This window comes from Oncorhynchus masou, chromosome 29, assembly GCF_036934945.1.
Source record: "Oncorhynchus masou masou isolate Uvic2021 chromosome 29, UVic_Omas_1.1, whole genome shotgun sequence".
Taxonomy (NCBI): Eukaryota; Metazoa; Chordata; class Actinopteri; order Salmoniformes; family Salmonidae; genus Oncorhynchus; species Oncorhynchus masou.
The window spans coordinates 10,196,870-10,223,671 of NC_088240.1; the positions used below are offsets into that span (position 1 = coordinate 10,196,870).

The 26,802-nt window shown below is 42.7% G+C and overlaps 1 protein-coding gene across 2 annotated transcripts in view; it reads right to left on the reverse strand.

The window, feature by feature from the left end:
* Nucleotides 1–26,802, reverse strand: part of LOC135518971 (PTB domain-containing engulfment adapter protein 1) — a 224,257-nt gene that overhangs the window by 67,793 nt on the left and 129,662 nt on the right. For both annotated transcript variants that reach the window (XM_064943961.1, XM_064943960.1), the window contains one exon: nucleotides 14,689–14,791. In XM_064943961.1, coding sequence (XP_064800033.1) covers nucleotides 14,689–14,738 — 50 coding nt within the window. In that variant the 5' untranslated portion in view covers nucleotides 14,739–14,791. The remainder of the gene's footprint in view (nucleotides 1–14,688; nucleotides 14,792–26,802) is intronic.

Consider the following 26,802-nt stretch of genomic DNA (forward strand, 5'->3'; position numbering starts at 1 on the left):
GTTTGTAGGGCCGTATAGGGACCCGGCAGAGGGAGGAGACGACAGGACTTAGAGAAACAATCCACAACGACCAGGATAGTGGTGTCTCCCTGTGAAGGTGGAAGATCGGTTATGAAATCCACCGACAGGTGCGACAACGGCCGTTGTGGAACGGGTAAAGGTTGTAACTTACCTCTGAGCAGGTGCCTAGGAGCCTTACACTGGGCGTACACCGAGCAGGAGGACACATAAACCCTCACGTCTTAGCCAAAGTGGGCCACCAGTACTTCCCACTAAGACAGCGCACCGTCCGACCGATCCCAGGATGACAAGAGGAGGGTGACGTGTGTGCCCAATAGATCAGCCGGTCGCGGACAGTGGATGAAATGTACAGATGCCCAGCTGGACACTGGAGGGGAGCGGGCTCTGCAAGTCTTGCCCGCTCAATGTCCGCGTCCAGCTCCCACATTACCGGCACCACCAGACAAGAGGCGGGGAGTATGGGAGTGGGATCCATGGGCCGCTCCTCTGTGTGATACAGCCGGGACAATGCGTCTACCTTAACGTTCTGGGAGCCTGGTCTGTAGGAAAGGGTCAACAGAAAACGTGTGAAAAACATGGTCCACCTTGCCTGGCGAGGGTTCAGTCTCCTCGCCACCCGGATGTACTCCAGATTGCGGTGGTCAGTCCAGATGAGAAAAGCGTGTCTAGCCCCCTCAAGCCAATGTCTCCGCGCCTTCAAGGCTTTCCCCCGGGAGTTTTGCTCCGCCGGGCTGAGCTTCCTCGAGACGAAGGCACAGGTGGCGTACCCGAGCGCTGAGAGAGCACAGCTCCTATCCCAGCTTCGGACCCATCCACCTCCACTATGAACGCCAAAGAGGGATCTGGATGGGCCAACACAGGAGCCGAGGTAAACAGAGCCCTCAGGTGCCTAAAAGCCCTGTCCGCCTCAGCTGACCACTGCAAGCGCACCGGGCCACCTTCAGCAGTGAGGGAATGGGAGCTGCTACCTGACTAAAACCCCGAATAAACCTCCGATAGTAGTTGGAAAACCCTAAAAATCACTGCACCTCCTTTACTGTGGTGGGAGTCTGCAAATTACGCATGGCTACAATGCGGTCCCTCTCCATCTCCACCCCTGACATGGGGGGGAGACAGAAACTCCTAAACACCTACCTGAGCACTCTCGCGACCAACCCGAGAGAGCCCTCTGTGGCCACGAAACAGTGGGGTTATGACAAGTTAACCAGGGCAAGCCAGCACCACGGGAAACGCAGGAGAGTCAATAAGGAAGAGACTAATTCTCTCCGTATGATCCCCCTGTGACCTGTGACCTCCCTAAACAAACCTGACCCTATCTAAGGCGTGAACGGGGAAGGGAACATCCACAGGAAAAATGGGGCTCCCCAAACTATGGGCTAAATTTCTATCAATGAAATTCACAGCCGCACCTGAATTGACAAGCGCCTTTTGCTGGGAATGTGGGGAAAACACAGGAAAAGTGACAGATGCAAACATATGTGCAACAGAGGACTCTGGGTGAGGATGGTGCCAGCTCAACAGGGGTGACGCCAGAGCGCCCTGCCTGCTGCCTCGATTCCCAGAGGAACTCAACCGGCACTGACCGGCAGTGTGACCTCTGCGGCCACAGATAGTGCACGAGCGGGAACACCCTCCGGTCTCCCTGCGCACCGCCCCTCCCAGCTCCATAAGTACCGGAGAAGGGGTGCGGGAGGATGGAACCACCAGACCCCGATCTGTATGTCCACAAGTAGCCATCAGGACAGGTCCACCAGCTGGTCAAATGTGAGGGTGGTGTCTCTTCGGGCCAGCCTCCGACGGATGTCCTCGCGCAGGCTGCAACGGTAATGATCAATCAGGGCCCTGTTGTTCCATTCCGCGCCCGCAGCCTTAACTCTAGTGGAAAGTCCTGGGCGCTCCTCGTCTTCTGCCTCAGATGTTAGAGGCGCTAACCCACCGCTCTACCCTCAGGCAGGTGGTCGAAGACTGCCCGGAAACGGTGGGTGAACTCCTCAAACTGGTCCAACACCACATCTCCCTCTCTCCACACGGTGTTGGCCCACTCCAGGGCTCCCGGTGAGGAACTAGACGAGGGCATGAGACGAGGGTGGACACAGTCTCCCGATCCGATGGAGCCGGGTGAACGGTGGCCAGATAGAGATCCAGTTGCAGTAGAAACCCTCGGCAGCCCGCAGCCTCTCCGTTGTTGGGGCAAGGAGAGACGAATCCCACTGGAATCAGATGGAAACAGAGCGCTCGGGGGAGACCCCGGTTGTGCTGCTGGAGGAGCTGAAGAACTCCCTGTCTCTCCCAGAGGTCCATAGTCTGGACAAAGCGGTCCATGGCGATGCCAAGATTGTGGAGCATTGCTGCATGCTCCTGGACGCACTCCTCCACCTCTATGGGCAGGGTACCTTGTCCTGATGACACCATATCGGGTCGGGGATTCTGTAATGTGGTGTGTGCTGGTGGCAGGGAAGTCAGGCGCCAGGGGAACGAACTTGGTATAAACAGAGTATTTAATGAAAGCTCACAAACTCCAAAAACCAACATATACAAATTAAAGAAAAGTGGCTAAATAAAACCCGTCGCACACCATAACAGACATAGCACCTATACATACCATGAACAATCACCAACAAAGACAAGAGTTAAAACAGAGGGTTAAATACACAACATATAATGATGGGATTGAAACCAGGTGTGATGTGAGACAAGAAAAAAACAATGGAAAATGAAAAATGGACCAGCGATGGCTAGAAGGTCGGTGACGTCACCGTCCGAACAAGTAGAGGGACCAACTTCGGCGGAAGTCGTGACAATAAATCATAGCTGAGTTTATCAACATATGACTCATACCTTAAAAGAAGTGGAAACGTGTGCAATGTGCTTCTCACATCCCAAGATTACTCTGACTCATACCAATTGTTACTATACTACCATGCACCGTGTGATCTGAATAGCCTTCCTTCAATTAAATAAGTCAAATCTATCAAAAAAATTATAAAGTAACCTATTCAATGTGGGACAGAGAAAAGTCACGAGTCTACAGTTGATACAAAGGACAAGACAAAAACCACACAAGCAGAGAGACTAATCATGAGTTGTGAAGAGTTAATGCTAGCTATTCTTGTGGACTTCTTGAAATTGCGCTATTGCTAGTTAGTATTGGCTGGCAAAACTAACTTCAACATCCTTTAAACTGCATGCACAGACAAAAAAAATGATATCCGTGAGTTCGTCTGACAGGGTAAGTAGAGAAAAAGGCCTGAATGTGCAAAATGCTGCAGTATGTCTTTAATATACCAACAGTTATTAGACCAATGATATCCAGGAAGAGCAGTTATCCCGTTACAATGTCAGTAGGGGGAAGATTGTCACATGCAATTCAAAAATAGATTGAGAAAATGTTTGGAGCTGCACCAAGGTGCGGCGTACATTTGTCTTTATTATAAATATCGCCAACAAAACAAGAAACAACAAAAACGAACGTGAAGCTTACTAGGGCTATACAGGCCACTAACAAAGACAACTACCCACAAAATACAAAAGGAAAAAGGCTGCCTAAGTATGATTCCCAATCAGAGACTAAGATAGACAGCTGTCCCTGATTGAGAACAATACCCGGCCGAAACACAGAACATAAGGTTTCCCACCCCAGTCACACCCTGACCAACCAAACATAGACAATAAAAAGATCTCTATGGTCAGGGCGTGACAGGAGTCTCACTCTCCACGGGGTCTCTTGAATCTTGGCGAGTGGAAACAGCTGACAAAGCACACCATTTCTGGAAAGGTATGTCAAATTCTCTGAAATATTTAGACAAAATTATCAAATCTGTCAAGGGTCATCGTCTGGGAGCCCTGATATATGTAACGCTTCCCCTGTATCTTGACTCCAATCCAACACAGTAACCACAATGTCTATAGTGTCAACGACAAATAATTAAATAAAAATGTATCCTTCCACCTACACAGACAAGCATCTTGGCATGCATTCAAGAAGGTCAGATATTCTGCAGAGTAATTTAGCTAACAATTCAATGACATTGACACTTTCTAGCCTGTTAGTTTTTGCTGACATAGTGATACACTCCAAGCTCAATTCACATTCTATCAAGTTTCCAACATACACTGCCATATGATCACTGGGTTCAAACTGTGGGACAAATTGCATTTGCCACTACAGTAATTGCAAACCATTGAGGTTTCGCTAAGTGTCTAAAGTTTCTGCACAATTACCTTGACTTTGCATGACAGAGGAATTTCATTTACACTAATAATGATTCAAATGTTGAATCTCAAAATGCAAGTTGCCAAATATGACATCAGTGATGTGAAAATCACTTTTCAAATTACATGTCACTACCAATTTTTCCCCAATGCTTAAATAATGCATTATACATGAGATTATTATACATTTACATGTTGATATGTTCTACATTGTAGTTTTTTAATGAATATGCATATAATGCAGCTATTTTGGATGCATTCAAGCATTTCAAGTTATTGTAAAGAAGTTGACCCACTTTCAATGTGTCAAGGAAGTATCTGAAGAAGATGTCTAGGGTTCAGCTGGAACGGAGGGTAGAGGTAACAATGTTTTTTACATTATTTGAATAAAGCTTTGTTTTATAGAGCATGATATCAACAGTGCCTTGCAAAAGTATTCATCCCCTTTGACATTTTTCCTATTTTGTTGCATTACAACCTCGGATTTTATGTACTGGGGCGGCAGGTAGCCTAGTGGTTAGAGCATTGGACTAGTAACCGAAAGGTTACATGATCGAATCCCCGAGCTGACAAGGTCGTTCTGCCCCTGAACGAGGCAGTTAACCCACTGTTCTTCGGCCGTCATTGAAAAAAGTATTAGTTCTTAACTGACTTGCCTAGTTAAATAAAGATAAATAAAAATGGACATACACAAAATGAAGTGAAACTTTTAAAATGACTTGTTTCAAAATATTATACAGATAAAAAACGGAAAAGTGGCATGTGCATATGTATTCACCCCCTTTGCTCTGAAGCCCCGAAATCAAATCTGGTGCGACCAATTACCTTCAGAAGTCCCACAATTAGTTAAATAAAGCCCACCTGTGTGCAATCTAAGTGTCACATGATCTCAGTATATATTCACCTGTTCTGAAATTGGCCTGAGTCTGCAATACCACTAAGCAAGGGGCACCACTAAGCAAGCGGCACCATGAAGACCAAGGAGCTCTCCAAAGAGATCAGGGACAAAGTCGTGGAGATGTACAGATCAGGGTTGGGTTATAAAAGAATATCAGGAACTTTGAACATCCCACAGAGCACCATTAAATCCATTATTAAAACATGGAAAGAATATGGCATCACAACAAACCTGCCAAGAGAGGGAAACCCACCAAGACTCACATACCAGGCAAGGAGGGCATTAATCAAAGAGGTAGCAAAGAGACCAAAGATAACCCTGAAGGAGCTGCAAAGGTCCACAGCGGAGATTGGAGTATCTGTCCATAGGACCACTTTACGCCGTACACTCCACGGAGATGGGCTTTACCGGAAGAGTGGCCAGAAAAAAAGCCATTGCGTATAGAGAAAAATAAGAAAAGATGTTTGATGTTCGCCAAAAGGCATGTGGGAGACTGCCCAAAACATATGGAAGAAGGTACTCTGGTTAGAGTAGACTAAAATTGTTTGTTTTTTGCCATCAAGGAGAACACTATGTCTGGTGCAAACCCAACACCTCTCATCGCCCTGTGAACATCCCCACAGTGAAGCGTGGTGGTGGCAGCATCATGCTGTGGGGATGTTTTTCATCGGCAGGGCCTGGGGAATTGATCAAAATTGAAGGCATGATGGATGGCGCTAATTACAGAGAAATTCTTGAGGGAAACCTGTTTCAGTCTTCCAGAGATTTGAGACTGGGACAGAGGTTCACCTTCCAGGAGGACAATGACCCTAAGCTTACTGCTAAAGCAACACTCGAGTGGTTTAATGGGAAACATTTAAATGTCTTGGAATGGCCTAGTCAAAGCTTAGACCACAATCCAATTGAGAATCTGGGTCATGACTTAAATATTGCTGTACACCAGCGGAACCCATCCACCTGAAGGAGCTGGAGCAGTTTTGCCTTGAAGAATGGGCAAACATCCTAGTGGCTAGATGTGCCAAGCTTATAGAGACATACCCCAAGATACGTGCAGCTGTAATTGCTGCAAAAGGTGGCTCTACAAATTTACTTTGACTTTGACGAGGTCAATAGTTATGCACGCTCAAGTTTAAATTGTTTTGTCTTCTTGTTCGTTCACAATAAAAAACATTTTGCATCTTCAAAGTGGTAGGCATGTTATGTAAATCAAATGATACAAACCCCCTAAAAATCCATTTTAATTCCAGGTTGTAAGGCAACAAAATAGGAAAAACGCACAAGGGGATGAATACTTTCTCAAGCCACTGTAATTAGATGCTTTGTTAGATGATCAAACATTCCTTCATCATAAAACAACTTTCTTTCTATTCACATATGCAAAATGTGGAGCCCTACTTTGCTGCTGAAGCTGGACAGTATTCTTTAAATTTAAAATATTAATTCAATGACTATTTGAGGAGAACAGGTTTTCATGATAGTCTGCATTTTTTTGCGATGAATAATGTTAGCTGAACGCCAAATTGTCTTCTTCATACATTGTTTTGTACCAACATCTGTGAAGGTTGGCACTAAACAGACATGCAAAAACACAGAACATTTTGGTTTTCTTGTGTAGTGATATCATAGTGCTGATAGGGTTTGGGGAAGTGGGGGGATTTCGCAAGAGCCATCACACACCCACAGACATAGCTCGAAAAACACTAATCTCAACTTGCTCCCTTGGTTTACTGTTCGTAGAAAATCCAGTACCCCCTCCTTGTGCACACACACACACACACACACACACACACACACACACACACACACACACACACACACACACACACACACACACACACACACACACACACACTGAAACCATTCCTGTGCTCCACACAGTGCAACTTTTGATTTCAGTCCACTGCCCATCTTCACTTTAACCATTCTCCCCACAGAGAGACAAACATATTTGCATGAGGGGGTGCAGAAATTGCTAAGATATATTTGTGATGTTGGCCTGTAGCCTATTGCTTCTCCATGGGACATAGATGAGAGAGATAGTTCCATATAGGATGAAATACAAAACCAACTTAACCTATTTGAGAGCCTTTTATTAAGCACATTAGCATTGCAGATTTGCTGGTGTAGTCATTGTAAATCCGATTACCCGCTGCTGATGCATTACATGGATCTCTGAATCTGTGGGAGCACCGCAGGCAGGGAAGCAAGCAAACGAGGTGTTGTTCAGCATATCCTAGTAGTAAACTATTGGACATGAGGGCTACCCTGGGCCACCTCTGGGATCACTTAACTTCTTACGGTAGCGGAACCCCTCGACAACATTCTGCTGAAAAGGCAGTGCACGAAATTCAAAGATATTTTTTTGAAATATGTAACTTTCACACATTAACAAGAGCAATACACCAAATGAAAGATTAACAAGAAGTTTATCTACCCATCGTGTCCAATTTCAAAAAGGCTTTACAGCGAAAGCACAACATATGATTATGTTAGGTCAGATCCAAGTCACAAAAACACACACAGCCATTTTTCCAGCCAAAGAGAGGAGTCACAAAAAGCAGAAATATAGATACAATTAATCACTAACCTTTGATGATCTTCATCAGATGACGCTCATAGGACATCATGTTACACAATACATGTATGTTTTGTTCAATAAAGTCCATATTTATATCCAAAAATCTCAGTTTACATCGGCGCATTACATTCAGTATTGTTTTGCTTCCAAAACATCCTGTGATTTTGCAGAGAGCCATGTGAATTTACAGAAATACTCATGTCCATTGATAAAAGATACAAGTGTTATTCACAGAATTAAAGATAGACTTCTCCTTAATGCAACCGCTGTATCAGATTTTTTTTTACTTTACAGAAAAAGCACACCATGCAATAATCTGAGTACGGCGTTCAGAGACCAAACCAGCTAAAGAAATATCTGCCATGTTGTGGAGTCAACATTAGTCAGAAATAGCATTATAAATATTCGCTTACCTTTGATGATCTTCATCAGAATGCACTCTCGGGAATCCCACTTCCACAATAAATGTTTGATTTGTTCAATAAAGTTCATAATTTATGTCCAAATTTGTTGTTAGCGCGTTCAGCCCAGTAATCCATCTTCATGAGGCGCGAGCACTAGGTCCAGACGAAAAGTTCAAAAGTTCCATTACAATCTGTAGAAACACGTCAAACGATGAAAAGAATCCATCTTTAGGATGTTTTAAACATACATCTTCAATAATGTTCCAACTGGAGAATTCCTTTGTCTGTAGAAAAGCAATGGAAAGCAAGCTACCTCTCACGTGAAGGAGCGCCACGAGCTTGTGGCAGTCTGCCAGACCACTGACTCCTTATGAGCCCCTCCATTACAGTAGAATTCTCAAACAAGTTTCTAAAGACTGTTGACATCTAGTGGAAGCCGTAGGAAGTGCAATTTGACTCCATAGACACTGTGTTAACGACAGGCCAAGCTTTGAAAAACTACAAACCTCAGATTTCCCAGTGGATTTTTCTCAGGTTTTAGCCTGCCACATGAGTTCTGTTATACTCACAGACATCATTCAAACAGTTTTAGAAACCTCTGAGTGTTTTCTATTCAAATCTAATAATACTATGCATATATTAGTAACTGGGACTGAGTAGAAGGCAGTATACTCTGGGCACGCTTTTCATCCAAACGTGAAAATGCTGCCCCCTATCCCAAACAGGTCCAAAACAGGTTAACATAAATTAGAGCATTGGTGGTAGACATGCCTGGGGGCTGAGACCCTTGGTTGGCTTGTGTCATTATTAAGGAGCCTTAGCTATGGCCGGAGACCTTGGCTGAATATCAGACCGCAAACGTTGAGCTCTCGATATGTGCATCAAGTCAATCTCAAAAGCTAGTTGTCGAGTCATCGAGGCCTCCACTGCAACCTTCGGGAGCATTTCTATCGAGCGGGCATCCTGTGCCAACTGTATCACCTCGCAACAGCAATAGTCACTACTACGTCCTTCTCAAAAACAAATTCAACTTTTTCCACATTTTGTTACATAACAGACATGTTCAAAAAATGTAATAAGCACATTTCCTCAGCAATCTACACATAATACTCCTTAACGACAAAGCGAATACAAATTTAGACATTTTTGCCAATGTATATAAAAATATATATATATATAAATATATATATATATATATCTCTCCTTCTCTGACTCTACTGAAGTACTCTTGAATAGCCTTTGTTAAACATAGAGAGTCTGGGAACATCAAACAAGTGGGGGGAAAGGAACCATATTTCGTTAATAGAACCAATTGAAAATATGCGTTGGTACTTAATGAATATGATGTCAGTTCGGTTGTCATCTGAGACATTATGACTGATGACAGGATGACATAAACTGTATCTGGGAAAGTCTACACATTCTAGTTATCCGATTCACATGGAATTGTTGTGCAATTTAAATGTTTGAATATGAAACTATTTGTGAAAAGATTTAATGTAATTTTAGCTTCCAAATGAGAGAATTGGGTTTTCATAAGGTTATAGTTCTGCTCAATCAGTGGCCCGCCCCTGTGAAGAGACATTGGTTATAAACTATGAAACACACCCTTCTCTCCCTCCACTATAAATAAGCCCTTGACGAAAATGTAACTTTCTGTTCTGCAGCCTCACGTTAAAAGGACTTATATAATAAGCTGCTCCGAGGACGATAGGACGACGGTATATATGTTAAAAAGGACTAACATGTCAACTACAGAACTAAGCCAATCTCAGTGTGAGCTTTGGTTGTGAATGGTATGAAATCTGAACTCTTATTCACTAAAGAAGTGAGACATCCTAGCCGTTGAGTTAGCAGCGGCCGCTGTAAACGTGGGCTAGGAGAGGACGGACGACATATCCAGTCGAACACACAACGACGATACTACAACATATATCCAATTTACCACCAGAGACATTCTTCCGAGGACAGGAAGATCTCTGTTGGCCAACACGGCCAGCATCTACGACCAACCTACCGAAGCGCAGCTCTGAGTAAAGATTTATTGCATTTTTCTTTTCCAAATGGGCGGTAATTTAGAATGCATAAGATACTGTATTTACGATAGTATGGCTTCTCCCTTTGCTCCTCAGTCTTCCCGCTCTTTCACTCAAACCCAACCCCCTTTCCTTTGTGTAACCAGAAATTATGTCGGCTCCGTCCACCAGGGACGTTTTCTGTATGATATAATTTGCATTCTGTGTATATGCAATTCTGTGTGATTAGTTAGGTATTTAGTAAATAAATAATTAAACCAAATTTGTATTGCTGATTCAACTTGTTAGCCAGGGTTCCTGAAGTTAACCAAGAATTTACAACTTTCAGATGAGACTGAAATAAGGTGACGATTAATATTGACTGCTATTGATGTAAAATATTTCTAGGTCTTTCAGTTTATTCGGAAGATAACAGCTCTATAAACACTATTTTGTGGTGCCCCGACTTTCTAGTTAATTACATTTACATGATTAGCTCAATCAGGTAATATTAATGACAGAGAAACAATTTTATAGAATAGCATGTCATTTCACTTAATCCGGCATAGCCAAAGACACGACACATCTCACTTACATTCACTCAAAATTGAGCTCAGGTGCATCCTGTTTCCGTTGATCATCCTTGAGACGTTTTTACAACTTGATTGGAATCCACCTGTGGTAAATTCAATTGATTGGACATGATTTGGAAAGACTCACACAGGTCTATATAAGGTCCCACAGTTGACAGTGCATGCCAGAAAAAAAAACAAGCAATGAGGCAGAAGGAGTTGTCTGTAGAGCTCTGAGACAGGAATGTGTCGAGGCACAGATCTGGGGAAGGGTACCAAAACATGTCTGCAGCATTGAAGGTCCCCAAGAACACAGTGTCCTCCATCATTCTTAAATGGAAGAAGTTTGGAACTCATCAAGACTCATCTTAGTGCTGGCCGCCCGGCTAAACTGAGCAATCGGGGGAGAAGGGCATTGGTCAGGGAGGTGGCCAAGAACCTGATGGTTACTTTGACAGAGCTCGAGAGTTCCTCTGTGGATATGGGAGAACATTCCAGAAGGACAACCGTTTCTGCAGCACTCCACCAATCAGGCCTTTATGGTAAAGTGGCCAGATGGAAGCCCTCCTCAGTAAAAAACACATGACAGCCAATTTGAAGTTTGCTAAAAGACACCTAAAGACTCTCAGACCATGAGAAACAAGATTCTCTGGTCTGATGAAACCAAGATTGAACTCTTTGGCCTGAATGCCAAGCGTCACGTGTGGAGGAAACCTGGCACCATGTCTACAGTGAGGCATGGTGGTGGCAGCATCACGCTGTGGGGATGTTTTTCAGCAGCAGGGACTGGGAGACTTGTCAGGGTTGAGGAAATGATGAACGGAGCAAAGTACAGAGAGATCCTTGATTAAAACCTGCTCCAGAGCGCTCAGGACCTCAGACTGGGGCGAAGGTTCACCTTCCAACAGGACAACGACCCTAAGCATACAGCCAAAGCAACGCAGGAGTGGCTTCAGGACAAGTCTCTGAATGTCTTTGAGAGGCCCAGCCAGAGCCCGGGAATTGAACTTGATCAAATATCTCTGGAGAGATCTGAAAATAGCTGTGCAGCAACGCTCGCAATTCAACCTGACAGAGCTTGACAAGATCTGCAGAGAAAAATGGGAGAAACTCCCCAAATACAGGTGTGCCTAGCTTGTCACGTCATACCCAACAAGACTCAATGCTGTAATCACTGCAAAAGGTACTTCAACAAAGTAATGAGTAAAGAGTCTGAATACTTACGCAAATGTTCTATTTTTATTTTATTTTTATATATTTGCAAACATTCCTAAAAACCTGTTTTAATCAATTTTAGAATAAGCCTGTAATGTAACAAAATGTGGAAAAAGTCAAGGGGTCTGAGTACTTTCGAAAGGCACTGTATAACAATGAACAAGTTTTAATGTAGCAGCAACTGCCCTTTTTGCCCCGAGTCAGTGGAGTAGTATCAGGTCATCTACACTGTGCATTCAGATGACCCAAAGTTACAACTTGGTGCTTTGGAAACACTGAAGTACAAACTGACTACTGGGAACAGGTCTACAACTTCATCCGTAAACTGTCAAATTATTGTAAATAAGTAACAAGCTAAATGTCCAGGAATTGTGACTGTCCTCAGCTACAAAACGTGCCTCGTGCATATGACAATATATCTCCTCAGTGCACATGATACAGTGCCTTGCAAAAGTTTTCAACCCCTTGGTGTTTTTCCTATTTTGTTGCATTACAACCTGCATTTTAAATCGATTTTTATTCCATGTAGTGGATATACACAAAACAGTCCAAATTGGTAAAGTGAAATGAAAAAAATGACTTGTTTCAAACGATTATACAAAATGAAAAACTGAAAAGTGGTGCGTGCATATGTATTCACCCCCTTTGCTATGAAGCCCCTAAATAAGATCTGGTGCAACCAATTACATCCATAAGTCACATAATTAGTTAAATAAAGTCCAGCTGTGTGCAATCTAAGTGCCACATGATATCAGTATATATACACCTGTTCTGAAAGGCCCCAAAGTCTGCATCACCACTAAGCAAGGGGCACCACCAAGCAAGCGGCACCATGAAGACCAAGGAGCTCTCCAAACAGGTCAGGGACAAAGTCGTGCGAGAAGTACAGATCAGGGTTGGCCCCCCAAAAATATCTGAAACTTTGAACATCCCACGGAGCACCATTAAATCCAAAAAAAAAAATAGTAATATATAATATATATATATAGTAATAAATGTTAAAAAAATAGAAAGAATAATGCGCCACAACAAATCTACCAAGAGAGGGCCGCCCACCAAAACTCATGGACCAGTCAAATGGGGCATTGATCAGAGAGGCAACAAAGAGACCAACGATAACCCTGAAGGAGCTGCAAAGCTCTACAGCGGAGATTGGAGTATTTGTCCATAGGACCATTCTAAGCTGTACACTCCACAGAGCTGGGCTTCGCGGAGGAGTGGCCAGAAAAAAATAAGCAAACATGTTTGGTGTTCACCAAAAGGCATGTGGGAAACTCCCCAAACATATGGAAGAAGCCAATCTGGTCAGATGAGACTAAAATTGAGCTTTTTGGCCATCAAGGAAAATGCTATGTCTGGCGCAAACCCAATACCTCTCATCACCCCGAGAAAACCATCCCCACGATGAAGCATGGTGGTGGCAGCATCATGCTGTGGGGATGTTTTTCATCAGCAGGGACTGGGAAACTGATCAAAATTGAATGAATGGTGGATGGCGCTAAATACAGGGAAATTCTTGAGGGAAACCTGTTTCAGTCTTCCAGCGATTTGAGACTGGGACGGCGGTTCACCTTCCAGCAAAACAATGACCCTGAGCATACTGCTAAAGCAACATGGGAGTGGTATGAGTTGAAACATTTAAATGTCTTGGAATGGCCTAGTCAAAGCCTAGACCTCAATCCAATTGAGAATCTGCGGTATGACATAAATATTGCTGTACACCAGTGGAACCCATCCAACTTGAAGGAGCTGGAACAGTTTTGCCTTGAAGAATGGGCAAAAATCCCAGTGGCTAGATGTGCCCAGCTTATGGAGACATACCTAAAGAGACTAGCAGCTACAATTGCTGCAAAAGGTGGCTCTACAAAGTATTGACTATGAGGGGGTGAATAGCTAGCTATGCACGCTCAAGTTCAGTTTGTCTTATTTCTTGTTTGTTTCACAATACAAAATATTTTGCATCTTACAGTGGTAGACATGTTTTGTAAATCAAATGATACAAACCCCTCAAAAATCTATTTTAATTCCAGGTTGTAAGGCCACAAAATAGGAAAAATGCCAAGGGTGAGGTGAATACTTTCACAAGCCACTGTAGCAGGCCTCTTCCTTTTACATTGAAATTGCCTGAGGATTAGAGATGTGCGTTTCACCAGCAGTGAGACTGCTGCTTTCACTGGTGGCACACGCTCATAAATCTCAGAGAAGGATTCCAACGACCCGTTTATGGCCAAAATCTACTTCAATAATTTAGCTCTAATCTTCGCCACTGTTTCTGCATGATAAGACATTTCTTTAGTTAGATGCAATAGCTGTCCAAGTCGTTTAGAATAGCCCATATTTTACTGCCGGAGACTGTTTTAAATGTATTGAATTCTCTGTGAAGCCAGAGGCTGGACTGTGAAACTGCATCCCAAGTTGGAACATAATTTAGGAAAAAAATATGGACACAGGTCAAAGCATACTGTGTAAGAGGCTTAATCAACTGTCATTAAAATGTCACTTATTTGTGGATATGGGCTACTGGGCTGAAAGGACATGACCGGGATACACAGTCACTGTCATATACTGAGATCACTTTATGGTATAAATGGCAGTCTTTGCCCCCCAAAAGAACTGTTGAAGAATGTAAATATGCTGTTGTTGTATCACAAACACTGAGCACATAATTATTGCTTTGGGAGCTCCTGGGGTGAGTTAGATTTGAAGACAGGCTGCAAACAATAGTGTCTAGGACAGCTCCAGAGTATGTAAGATGACAGATGAAATGACTTACCAATACTTTTGACTGTGAACGACCAGGATGCTCTGTTGGGCCTCACTCATCTAATGGCCTAAGAATTCTCATAAGTGCTGTCTTCTCATGAGCACTGTGTCCTCTGTAGGGGGGAAGAAGAAGAAAGTTTAGTCTTACAGCATTGAGGCTTTAGGTAAAACTGAGTTATTATTCAAATAATTGATTCTGTACCATCGATACCAAACAAAACCAAGAGAATATAGCCTACACAAAAGAAATAAGTGCAAACGACAGTTTGAGTTGTTTATCCATCTGAAACCTCCAGATTACGGTAATGTTTAAATAGCCCCTGTGTCAAATACCTCAGCAAAAAGCAGACAGGCATACGTACATACACTACCCCAAAATAGCCAGTCAGAAAAAGTCAGTAACACGCTGGTATTTGCCTACCAGACCATATTGAAAGTAAAATATGTTGCATAATATATATATATATATAATTTATTTTACCGACTGAGAGGAAATAGACCTTCCATTCCAGAGTTGGATTAGACAACCTTACTGTAGCTATTTCAGCGTTTTTGCAGAGAAATATCCTGCCAAAGTAAAAACCTGTACTCCTTCTCGCACTGTCAATTCATATCTAGATTCCCCACAAAAACAAAAGGATGTGTTATAATACAAACTCCCAATCTTTCTCTGGCTAGAGAAAATGCATCACATGGACTTTCTGAGTGTCTCTGTTTTGATCACAAGGGTTATTCAAGTGAGACACATCAGTACAGTAGATGATTCCTTGAGTGTTCTTTGTTCTCAAATAATTTCTCTTGCAATCCGAGGCAAGAAAACATTTGCATGAGAGTATGCATAGATCTATAAAACGTATAATATTATGATTACTGCCAAAAGCACAACTAATATTACTATCATTATGATTACTGCCAAAAGCATAACCATATTGAGATCTAAATTCAATGAATTAAGTAAGGCAAATATTGTGTTTGTGACCAGTAAAGTGCTTTATGTGAATAGTGTCCACATTATAATTACAATAGGTTTTTCAAGCCTTATATGGAGGTAGTCTTCTTTTTGATACTGTCGCAAAGCGAACTAAAAAGCAGCATTCCCCAAGTGAGGATGGCTTTCATTTCAACAGTAAATTCATGAACTTCTTTGAGGAAAAGATCATGATCATTAGAAAGCAAATTACGGACTCCTATTTAAATCTGCGTATTCCTCCAAAGCTCAGTTGTCCTGAGTCTGCACAACTCTGCCAGGACCTAGGATAAAGAGAGACACTCAAGTGTTTTAGTACTATATCTCTTGACACAATGATGAAAATAATCATGGCCTCTAAACCTTCAAGCTGCATACTGGACCCTATTCCAACTAAACTACTGAAATAGCTGTTTCCTGTGCTTGGCCCTCCTATGTTGAACATAATAAACGGCTCTCTATCCACTGGATGTGTACAAAACTCACTAAAAGTGGCAGTAATAAAGCCTCTCTTGAAAAAGCCAAACCTTGACCTAGAAAATATTTTAAAAACTATCAGCCTATATCGAATCTTCCATTCCTCTCAAATTTTGGGGAAAAAGCTGTTGAAAAAGCAATTTACTGCCTTCCTGAAGACAAACAATGTATACAAAATGCTTCAGTCTGGTTTTAGATCCCATCATAGCACCTGCACTTGTGAAGTTGGTAAATTACCTTTTCATGGTGTCAGACCGAGGCTCTGCATCTGTCCTCGTGCTCCTAGACCTTAGTGCTGCTTTTGATACCATCGATCACCACATTCTTTTGGAGCGATTGGAAACCTAAATTGGTCTACACGGACAAGTTCTGGCCTGGTTTAGATTTTATCTGTTGGAAAGATATCAGTTTGTCTCTGTCAATGGTTTGTTCTCTGACAAATCACCTGTAAATCTTGGTGTTCCTCAAGGTTCCGTTTTAGGACCACTATTGTATTCACTATATATTTTACTTCTTGGGGATGTCATTCAAAAACATAATGTTAACTTTCACTGCTATGCAGATGACACACAGCTGTACATTTCAATGAAACATGGTGAAGCCCCAAAATTGCCCTCGCAATTTTGCAATGGCTGCAAACTTTCTACTTTTAAACTAGGACAAAATAGAGATGCTTGTTTTAGCTCCCAAAAAACAAAGTGATCTTCTGTTGAATCTGACAATTAATATTGATGGTTGTATAGTCGTCTCAAATAAAACTGTGAAGGACCTCGGTGTTACACTGGACCCTAATCTCTCTTTTGACGAACATATCAAGACTGTTTCAAGGACAGCTTTTTTCCATCTACGTAACATTGCCGTAATCAGAAACTTTCTATCCAAAAAATTATGCAGAAAAATGTATCCATGCTTTTGTTACTTCTAGGTTTGACAACTGCAATGCTTTACTTTCCGGCTACCCGGACAAAGCACTCAATAAACTTCAGGTAGTGCTAAATCCTGACTAGAACCAAAGAATTTCATCATATTACTCTTGTGCTAGCCTCCCTACACTGGCTTCCTTTTAATGTAAGGGCTGATTTCAAGGTTTTACTGCTAACCTACAAAGCATTACATTGGCTTGCTCCTACCTATCTTTCTGATTTGGTCCTGCCGTACATACCTACACGTACGCTACGGTCACAAGATGCAGGCCTCCTAATTGTCCCTAGAATTTCTAAGCAAACAGCTGGAGGCAGGGCTTTCTCCAACAGAGCTCCATTTTCATGGAATGGTCTGCCTACTCATGTGAGATATGCAGACTCGGTCTCAACCTTTAAGTCTTTACTGAAGACTCATCTCGTCAGTGGGTCATATGATTAAGTGTGGTCTGGCCCAGGAGTGTGAAGGTGAACGGAAAGGCTCTGGAGCAACGAACCGCCCTTGCTGTCTCTACCTGGCTGGTTCCCCTCTCTCCACTGGGATTCTCTGCCTCTAACCCTATTATAGGGGCTGAGTTAATGGCTTACTGGTGCTCTTTCATGCCGCCCCTAGGAGGGGTGAGTCACTTGAGTGGGTTGAGTTACTGACGTGATCTTCCTGTCTGGGTTGGCGCTCCCCCTTACGTTGTGACGTGGCGGAGATCTTATTGGGCTATACTCTGCCTTGTCTCAGGATGGTAAGTTGGTGGTTGAAGATATCCCTCTAGTTGTGTGAGGGCTGTGCTTTGGCAAAGTTGGTGGGGTTATATCCTTCCTGTTTGGCCCTGTCCGGGGGTCTCTTTGGATGGGGCCACAGTCTCACCTGACCCCTCCTATCTCAGCCTCCAGTATTTATGCTGCAGTAGCTTGTCTCGGGGAGCTAGAGTCAGTTTGCTATATCTGGAGTACCTCTCCTGTCTTATCCAGTGTCCTGTGTGAATTTAAGTATGCTCTCTCTAATTCTCTCTTTCTTTCTCTCTCTCGGAGGACCTGAACCCTAGGACCATGCCTCAGGACTACCTGGCCTGATGACTGCTTGCTGTCCCCAGTCCACCTTGCCGTGCTGCTGTTCCAGTTTCAACTGTTCTGCCTGCGGCTATGGGACCCTGACCTGTTCTCCGGACGTGCTACCTGTCCCAGACCTGCTGTTTTCATCTCTCTGGAGACAGCAGGAGCAGTAGAGATACTCCTAATGATCGGCTATGAAAAGCAAACTGACATTTACTCCTGAGGTGCTGACTTGCTGAACCCTCGACAACTACTGTGATAATTATTATTTGAACATCTTGGCCATGTTCTGTTATAATCTCCACCCGGCACAGCCAGAAGAGGACTGGCCACCCCTCATAGCCTGGTTCCTCTCTAGGTTTCTTGGCCTTTCTAGGGAGTTTTTCCAAGCCAACGTGCTTCTATACCTGCATAGCTTGCTGTTTGTGGTTTTAGGCTGGGTTTCTGTACAGCACTTTGAGATAACAGCTGATGTAAGAAGGGCTATATAAATACATTTGATTTGATTTGATTAGTGTCAAGTCTGCTCCCACTCTTCCTCCCCCTGGCGTTCTGGTCAGTACCTTCCCTACATCTGTCTCTTCCCAAGCTCTTCTTCGTGTTACCCGTGATCTGACTCTGTTCCTGTCTTGTTTCCTTGTCTGCTCCCGAATAAATGTATGACTCCTCGTACTTGCTTCTCCTGTCCGGCGTCAGCCCTTACAGAATCCCGAAGCCATCACACGAAGCATCGGGGAGTCCTGGCGTTCCGGTTGGTGGTGACGTCGGTCCTGGATCGCCGCCGATGGAACCGGGGGTGCCTAGCCAACTCGCCAGGCTTCCACGCCTTAGTTGGCTCGAGAGGTTTCCTTGCCCCGGTTGGCTCGGAATGCGCCCATCCCAGTTTGGGCCTCAGCCGGATCGTCAGGTCTTGTTTGCCCAGCCGGCTCATCAGTCTGTTAAGTCTCGGCCGGATCATCGGGCTTCCACGCCGCAGCGGGAACTTGTACAAATCAGCTGGGCTAGACTCTCTCTTTCTTAAAATTATCCACTGACATTGTTGCAACCCCCATTACCAGTCTGTTCAACCTCTCTTTCGTATCGTCCGAGATTCATAAAGATTGGAATGGTTCCGCGGTCATCCCCCTCTTCAAAGGGGGGGACACTCTAGACCCAAACTGTTATAGACCATTATCCATTCTGCCCAGCCTTTCTAAAGTCTTCGAAAGCCAAGTTAACCTCTCTGATACAAGCGTCCCATCTCGACAACAGCCAATGAGATTGCAGGGCGCCAAATTCAAAACAACAGAAATCCCAAAATTAAAATTCCTCAAACATACAAGTATTATACAACATTTTAAAGATAAACTTCTTGTAAATCCAAACACAGTGTCCGATTTCAAAAAGGCTTTACTGCGAAAGCACACCATGCAATTATGTTAGGTCAGCACCTATTGACAGAAAACCATTCAGCCATTTTCCAGCCAAGGAGAGGGCTCACAAAAGTCAGAAATAGAGATTAAATTAACTTCTTTGGGGTAGGGGGCAGTATATTCACATCCGGGTGAAAAGCGTGCCCAGAGTAAACTGCCTGACACTCAAGCCCAGATGCTAGGATATATTTGGATAGAAAACACTCTGGAGTTTCTAAAACTGTTTGAATGATGTCTGTGAGTATAACAGAACTCATATGGCAGGCAAAAACCTGAGAAAAAAAGCCCACCAGGAAGTGGGAAATCTGAGGTTTGTAGGTTTTCAAGTCTTAGCCTATACAATATACAGTGTCTGTGGGGTCATATTGCACTTCCTAAGGCTTCCACTAGATGCCAACAGTCTGTAGAACCTTGTTGCACGCTTCTACTGTGAAGTGGGAGAGAATGAGAGCTGATTGAGTCATGGGTCTGCCAGAAGGCCATGTGCTCAGTTAGGCGAGCACCTGTGAGAGTTAGTTCCGTTCCCTTTTATTTCTAAAGACAAAGGAATTCTGCGGTTGAAACATTATTGAAGATTTATGATAAAAACATCCTAAAGACTGATTATATACATCGTTTGACATGTTTCTACGAACTGTAATATAACATTTTTGACTTTGTCTGGACCTAGTGCCTGCGCTTTTCGATAACTGTACTAAATGCGTTAACAAAAAGGAGGTTTTTGGACATTAATGATTGACTTTATCGAACGAAACTAACATTTATTGTGGAACTGGGATTCCTGGGAGTGCATTCTGATGAAGATCATCAAAGGTAAGTGAATATTTATAATGCTATTTCTGACTTTTGTTGACTCCACAACATGTTGGGTATCTGTATTGCTTATTTTGGTCTCTGAGCTCTGTACTCAGATTATTCTATGGTGTGCTTTTTCTGTAAAGCTTTTTTGAAATCTGACACCGCGGTTGCATTAATGAGAAGTATATCTTTAATTCCATGCGTAACAGTTGTATTTTCATCAACATTTATTATGAGTATTTCTGTAAATTCACTTGGCTCTCTGCACTTTCACCGGATGTTTTGGAGGCAAAACATAACGCGCCAATGTAAACAGACATTTTTGGATATAAATATGAACTTATCGAACAAAACAAACATGTATTGTGTAACATGAAGTCCTATGAGTGCCATCTGATAAAGATCATCAAAGGTTAGTGATTAATTTTCTCTCTATTTCTGATTTTTGTGACTCCTCTCTTTGGCTGGAAAAATTGCTGTTTTTTTTACTAGGTTTTTTTGTGGACACTGTAGTGGAATTAACAACAAGTTTATCTAATGGTGTATAATACCTTAGCGTTAATCACTAACCTTTGATGATCTTCATCAGATGGCACTCATATGACTTCTTGTTACACAATATATGTATGTTTTGTTCGATAAAGTTCATATTTATATCCAAAAATCTCAGTTTACATTTGCGCGTAATGTTCAGAAATGCATTGTCCCAAACAAACATCCGGACAAAGTGCAGAGAGAGACAATAAATGTTTGTTTTGTTCGATAATGTCCCTCGTTATGACCAAAAACCTCCTTTTTGTTTGCACGTTTTGTCCAGTAATATGAATGCACAATGCGCGTGCAATAAGTCCAGACAAAAAGTTTTTAAAAAGTACAATAAAAGTTAGTAGAAACATGCAAAACAATATTTAAAATCAATCCTCCGGTTGTTTTTGTCATAGAAATGCAATATTATTTCAACTGGACAACAGCTACGTCAATAGGAAAGGAGAAACAAGAAAGGCGCGTTCCCGATCAGGCGCATGGCTGATGTCTGGAAATTTCTACTGGCCTCTCATTGAAAGTGCTGTATCTCCCTCATTTTTCAGAATAAAAGCCTGCAACAATGCCTAAAGACTGCCCACATGTAGAAGAAGCCATAGAGACCATGAACTGGGTCCTAAGTCTTTGTATGGTGGATAGGCTTTCAATGGAAAAACAGCCTTTCAAAATAATAGTACTTCCTGGTTGGATTTTCCTCTGGTCTTCACCTGCCATATCAGGTCTGTTATACTCACAGACATTATTTTAACAGTTTTGGAAACGTTAGAGTGCTTTCTATCCTAATCTGTCAATTATATACATATTATAGCATATGGACCTGAGAAATAGGCCATTTACTTTGGGAACGTTATTTTTCCAAACATAAAAATAGTGCCGAAGGTTGTACATACAGCCCAGTACATCACTTATTACAAATGTAGCGAAACGCTTGTGTCTAGTTCCAACAGTGCAGCAATATCTAACAAGTCCACAACAACGACCTAATACACACAAATCTAAGTAAAGGGATGGAATAAGAATATGTACATATAAATATATGGATGAGCAATGACTGTACGACATAGGCAAGATGCAACAGATGGTATAAAATACAGTATATACATATGGGATGAGTAATACAAGATACGTAAACATCATTATTGGAATTGTCACGCCCTGGTCGAGGTATTTTGTGTTTATCTTCATTTAATTGGTCAGGCCAGGGTGTGGCTGGGGTTTTTGTATGTGGTGTGTTGGTATTGGGTTTGTAGCTTAGTGGGGTGTTCTAGTTAAGTCTATGGCTGTCTGAAGTGGTTCTCAATCAGAGGCAGGTGTTTATCGTTGTCTCTGATTGGGAACCATATTTAGGCAGCCATATTCTTTGTGTGTTTCGTGGGTGATTGTCCTTAGTGTCCTTGTTCCTGTATCTGTGTTAGTTTACACTAGTATAGGCTGTTTCGGTTTTCGTTACGTTCTTTGTTTTGTAGTGTTTGTATTTAGATTCGTGTTACGTTTTGTTCATTAAACATGGATCGCAATCTACACGCTGCATTTTGGTCCGACTCTCTTTCACCGCATGAAAACCGTCACAGGAATTAATAAAGTGACTAGTGATCCATTTGTTAGAATGGCCAATGATTTCAAGTCTGTATGTTGGCAGCAGCCTCTGTGTTAGTGATGGCTCTTTAACATTCTGATGGCCCAGCTTTAAAGCACTCTTTTTGGCCTTCCCATGACATCGGGTGCTGTATGTGTCCTGGAGGACAGGTAGTTTGCCCCCGGTGATGCGTTCGGCAGAACACACCACCTTCTGGAGAGCCCTGCGGTTCTTAGCAGTGCAGTTGCCGTACCAGGCGGTGATACAGCCCGACAGGGAAACTCAAAATCAGTTTTACCTAATTTCTATCAGCATGTTAAATGTACAACCAGAGGGTAAAAAAATACAAATTAACTCTAGACTACCTTCACTCCACACACAGGTCTCCCTCCATTTGGCAAATCTGACCATAATTCTATCCTCCTGATTCCTGCTTACAAGCAAAACTAAAAAGCAAGATTCACCAGTGACTCAGTCAATAAAGTGGTCAGATGAAGCAGATGCTAAGCTACAGGACTCTTTCGCTAGCACAGACTGGAATATGTTCTGGGATTCTTCTGGTAGCATTGAGGATGTTATGCACGCCTCTTGGGGAGGGAACAAAACACCCTGCTACACTCAACTCCCCTTGGAGTGGAAGAGGTATGTGATTGTAGGTGAGGGTAAGGATGACAGAAGCTGAGAATATTACCATTTACTGGGAATTTCCTTAACACAGAAATTGTGGGGAAAAGGGGACTGGACGGAAACAAAGCAAAAGTTAGAGTCCTCTCCTACCTACCCATTACTTACCTAATCTTAACGCCACCTAACGCGCTAACCAAAATACAGGGGGAAGTCTGCCCAGGTCTTAACTAGTGTGCATAGACTGAGTACATACAATGGGTATATGTTTGCCCACAGGCCTCTTGCCTAAGCACTCCCAAGGTGCCATCCCATTCCTCCCTGGGAACAAATGAAACAGAATAATACAAACATAAATTGACCAATTTCAATAATCAAAAACACTGAGTCCTATTGGCAAACACATACCTCAGAAGTAGCATCTACAAAATATTTTCAAAACTATTTATGCGCAACAACCAACATGGGACATCCAAGAAACTCTGTCTCCTAACAAAGTAACACTGGCTTTTATTCAGCTGCAGAAGGAGTTTGTAATTGCTGACAGCTGCATCCTCTAATAAGAGGGCGGGATCATAGCGGCAATCTGCAATGGGGCCGACCAATCAGCTGCTTGGGGGAATCCAGGAAGCCATTTCCTGAAATACACACATACATAAACACAAACCCACAACACAGACACTGGAGAACATAACAGAGGAGTACACCACATCAGTCACTGGCTTCATCAACAAGTGCATCAATGACTTTGTCCCCACAGTGATCGTACGTACATACCCCAACCAGAAGCCATGGATTACAGGCAACATCCACACTGAGCTAAAGGGTAGAGCTGCAGATTTCAAGGAGCGGGACTCTAACACGGAAGCTTATAAGAAATCCTGCTATGCCCTCCGACGAACCATCAAACAGGACTAAGATTGAATCGTACTACACCGGCTCCGACGCTCGGCAGATGTGGCAGGGCTTGCAAACTATTACAAACTACAATAGAAAGCCACAAGCTGCCCAGTGACATGAACCTACCAGATGAGCTGAATTACTTCTATGCTCGCATCGAGGCAAGTAACACTGAAACATGTATGAGAGCATCAGCCATTCCGGACGACTGTGTGATCACGCTCTCCGTAGCTGATGTGAGTAAGACCTACAAACAGGTCAATATTCACAAGGCCGCAGGGCCAGATGAATTACCAGGATGTGTATGCTGAGCATGCGCTGACCAACTGGCAAGTGCCTTTACTGACATTTTCAACCTGTTCCTGACTGAGTCTGTGATACTAACATGTTTCATGCAGACCACCATAGTGTTCTTGGGCACAGGGACTAAGGTAATCTTCCTAAATGATTACCAACCTGTGGCACTCAACTCTGTAGCCATGAAGTGCTTTGAAAGGCTGGTCATGGCTCACATCAACACCATTATCCCAGAAACCCCAGACCCACTACAATTTGCATACCGCCCCAACAGATGATGCAATCTCTATTGCACTCAACACTGCCCTTTCCCACCTAGACAAAAGGAACACCGATTGCTTCAAGTTCCTTGGTGTCCACATCATCAAGAAACTATCATGGTCCAAACACACTAAGACAGTCATGAAGAGGGCATGACAAAGCCTATTCCCCCTCAGGAAACTGAAAAGACTTGGCATGCGTCCTCAGATCCTCAAAATGGTTCTACAGCTGCACCAACGAGAGCATCCTGACTAGTTGCATCATTGCCTGGTATGGCAACTGCTCGGCCTCCTACCGCAGGGCACTACAGAGAGTAGTGCGTACAGCCCAGTACATCACTGGGGCCAAGATTCTTGCCACCCAGGACCTCTATATCAGGCGGTGTCAGAGGAAGGCCCTAAAAATTGTCAAAGACTCCAGCCACCCTAGTCATAGACTGTTCTCTCTGCTACCGCACTGCAAGCGGTACCAGAGCGCCAAGTCGAGGTCCAAACGGCTTCTTAACAGCTTCTAAAGGGCTAATAAAAGGGCTACCCAGACCCCTATTTTATGCTGCTGCTACTCTCTGTTCATAATCTATGCATAGTCACCTTAACTCTACATACATGTACATATTACCTCAACTAACCGGTGCCCCTGCACATTGACTCTGTACCGGTACCCCTGTATATAGCCTCACTTGTTATTTTACTGCTGCTGTTTAATTGTTACTTTTATTTTCAATTTTTTACTTAAAGCATTGTTGATTAAGCACTTGTAAGTAAGCATTTCACTCTAAGGTCTACACCTGTTGAATTCGGAGCATGTGACAAATAACATTTGATTTGATTCACCACACTGTCTGTGTGGGTGGACCATTTCAGTTTGGTATCAAGAGATCATCCCTTGCCATGCCTACTGCTTCTGACCTGGCGGACTCATTAAACACATGCTTCGTTTGTAAATTATGTCTGTGTTGGAGTGTGCCCCTAGCTATCTATAAATACATTTAAAAACTTGAACATGCGGCTGTCTGCTTTGCTATTAAAAGGTTATCTTTATTTTTACTCAAGTATGACAATTGGGTACTTTTTCCACCACTGCTTAAAATCATCAAAGACTCCAGCCACCCAAGTCATAGGCTGTTATCTCTGCTACCGCATGGCAAGCGGTACCAAGGCACCAAGTCTGGAACCAACGGGACCCTGAACAGCTTCTACCCCAGTGGGGTCTGGTGGGAGAAGATATAGGAGGTTGGGCTCATTGTAATGGAATGGAATTTATGGAACATAAATTGGTGGTTTCCATATGATTGATGTATTTGATACCGTTCCATTAATTCCATTCCAGACATTATAATGCGCCTGTCCTCCTATAGCTCCTCCCACCAGCCTCCTCTGTTCTAACCCAAAGCCACACTGCTAAATAGTTAGTTAAAAGGTTAACCGAATAGCATATACTGCTGCCACTGTTTACTATAGGTAACTTTATTCTTGGTTATATATACATACATATGTACCTCAATTACCTCATACCGAGTCTATGTGCAGGGGTATGGCCAAGTTCTCGTTACTCATTATGTATCTATTAATACTACATGTTTTACTTTTCACTGTTAGTCCACACCTGCTGTTTGCGAAGTATTTGACAAATACAATTTGATTTGATTTCATAAACATAATCTAAGCTATAATAAACATAATCTAAGCTATAATAAACATAATCTAAACTATAATAAACATAATCTAAGCTATAATAAACATAATCTAAGCTATAATAAACATCATCTAAGCTATAATAAACATCATCTAAGCTATGTGGTTCTTATCTGGTTTTGCCTCAGGACCCAAATTGAACCAGCATGTCGCAATCCAATATATATAAATGCAATCTGGAAAACGAGTTATAATTCTATATTGATAGTAAAATGTACCAACTATATGACATGGGAACAACAGTCCCATCTTTTTCATCGTCAATAACTGCATTTGGCCCATATTCTTGATGAAGAATGTTTGAGACCACAAAATCAACCAAACACGCTAAGTAGTGCTTCTAATAAATTATTATTAATATATAGGTTCATTATAATTTCCACACACTTTATAGTTGGTGATAGTCGTTTAAACTCAGATTGGACTATTTAGCATTTGTCTTACTTAGACACTCGTGAACCATTCAAAACCTTGGGTCTCGACCCTCCAATTGAGAATTGCTGCTCTAAGCTATAAAAACATAGCCTGACCTAATAAAAGAGTCATGTCAAAAGCAGTAGATGCTTGATCACATGCATTAAACAAAGGACTTCAAGGAGCAGAATTAA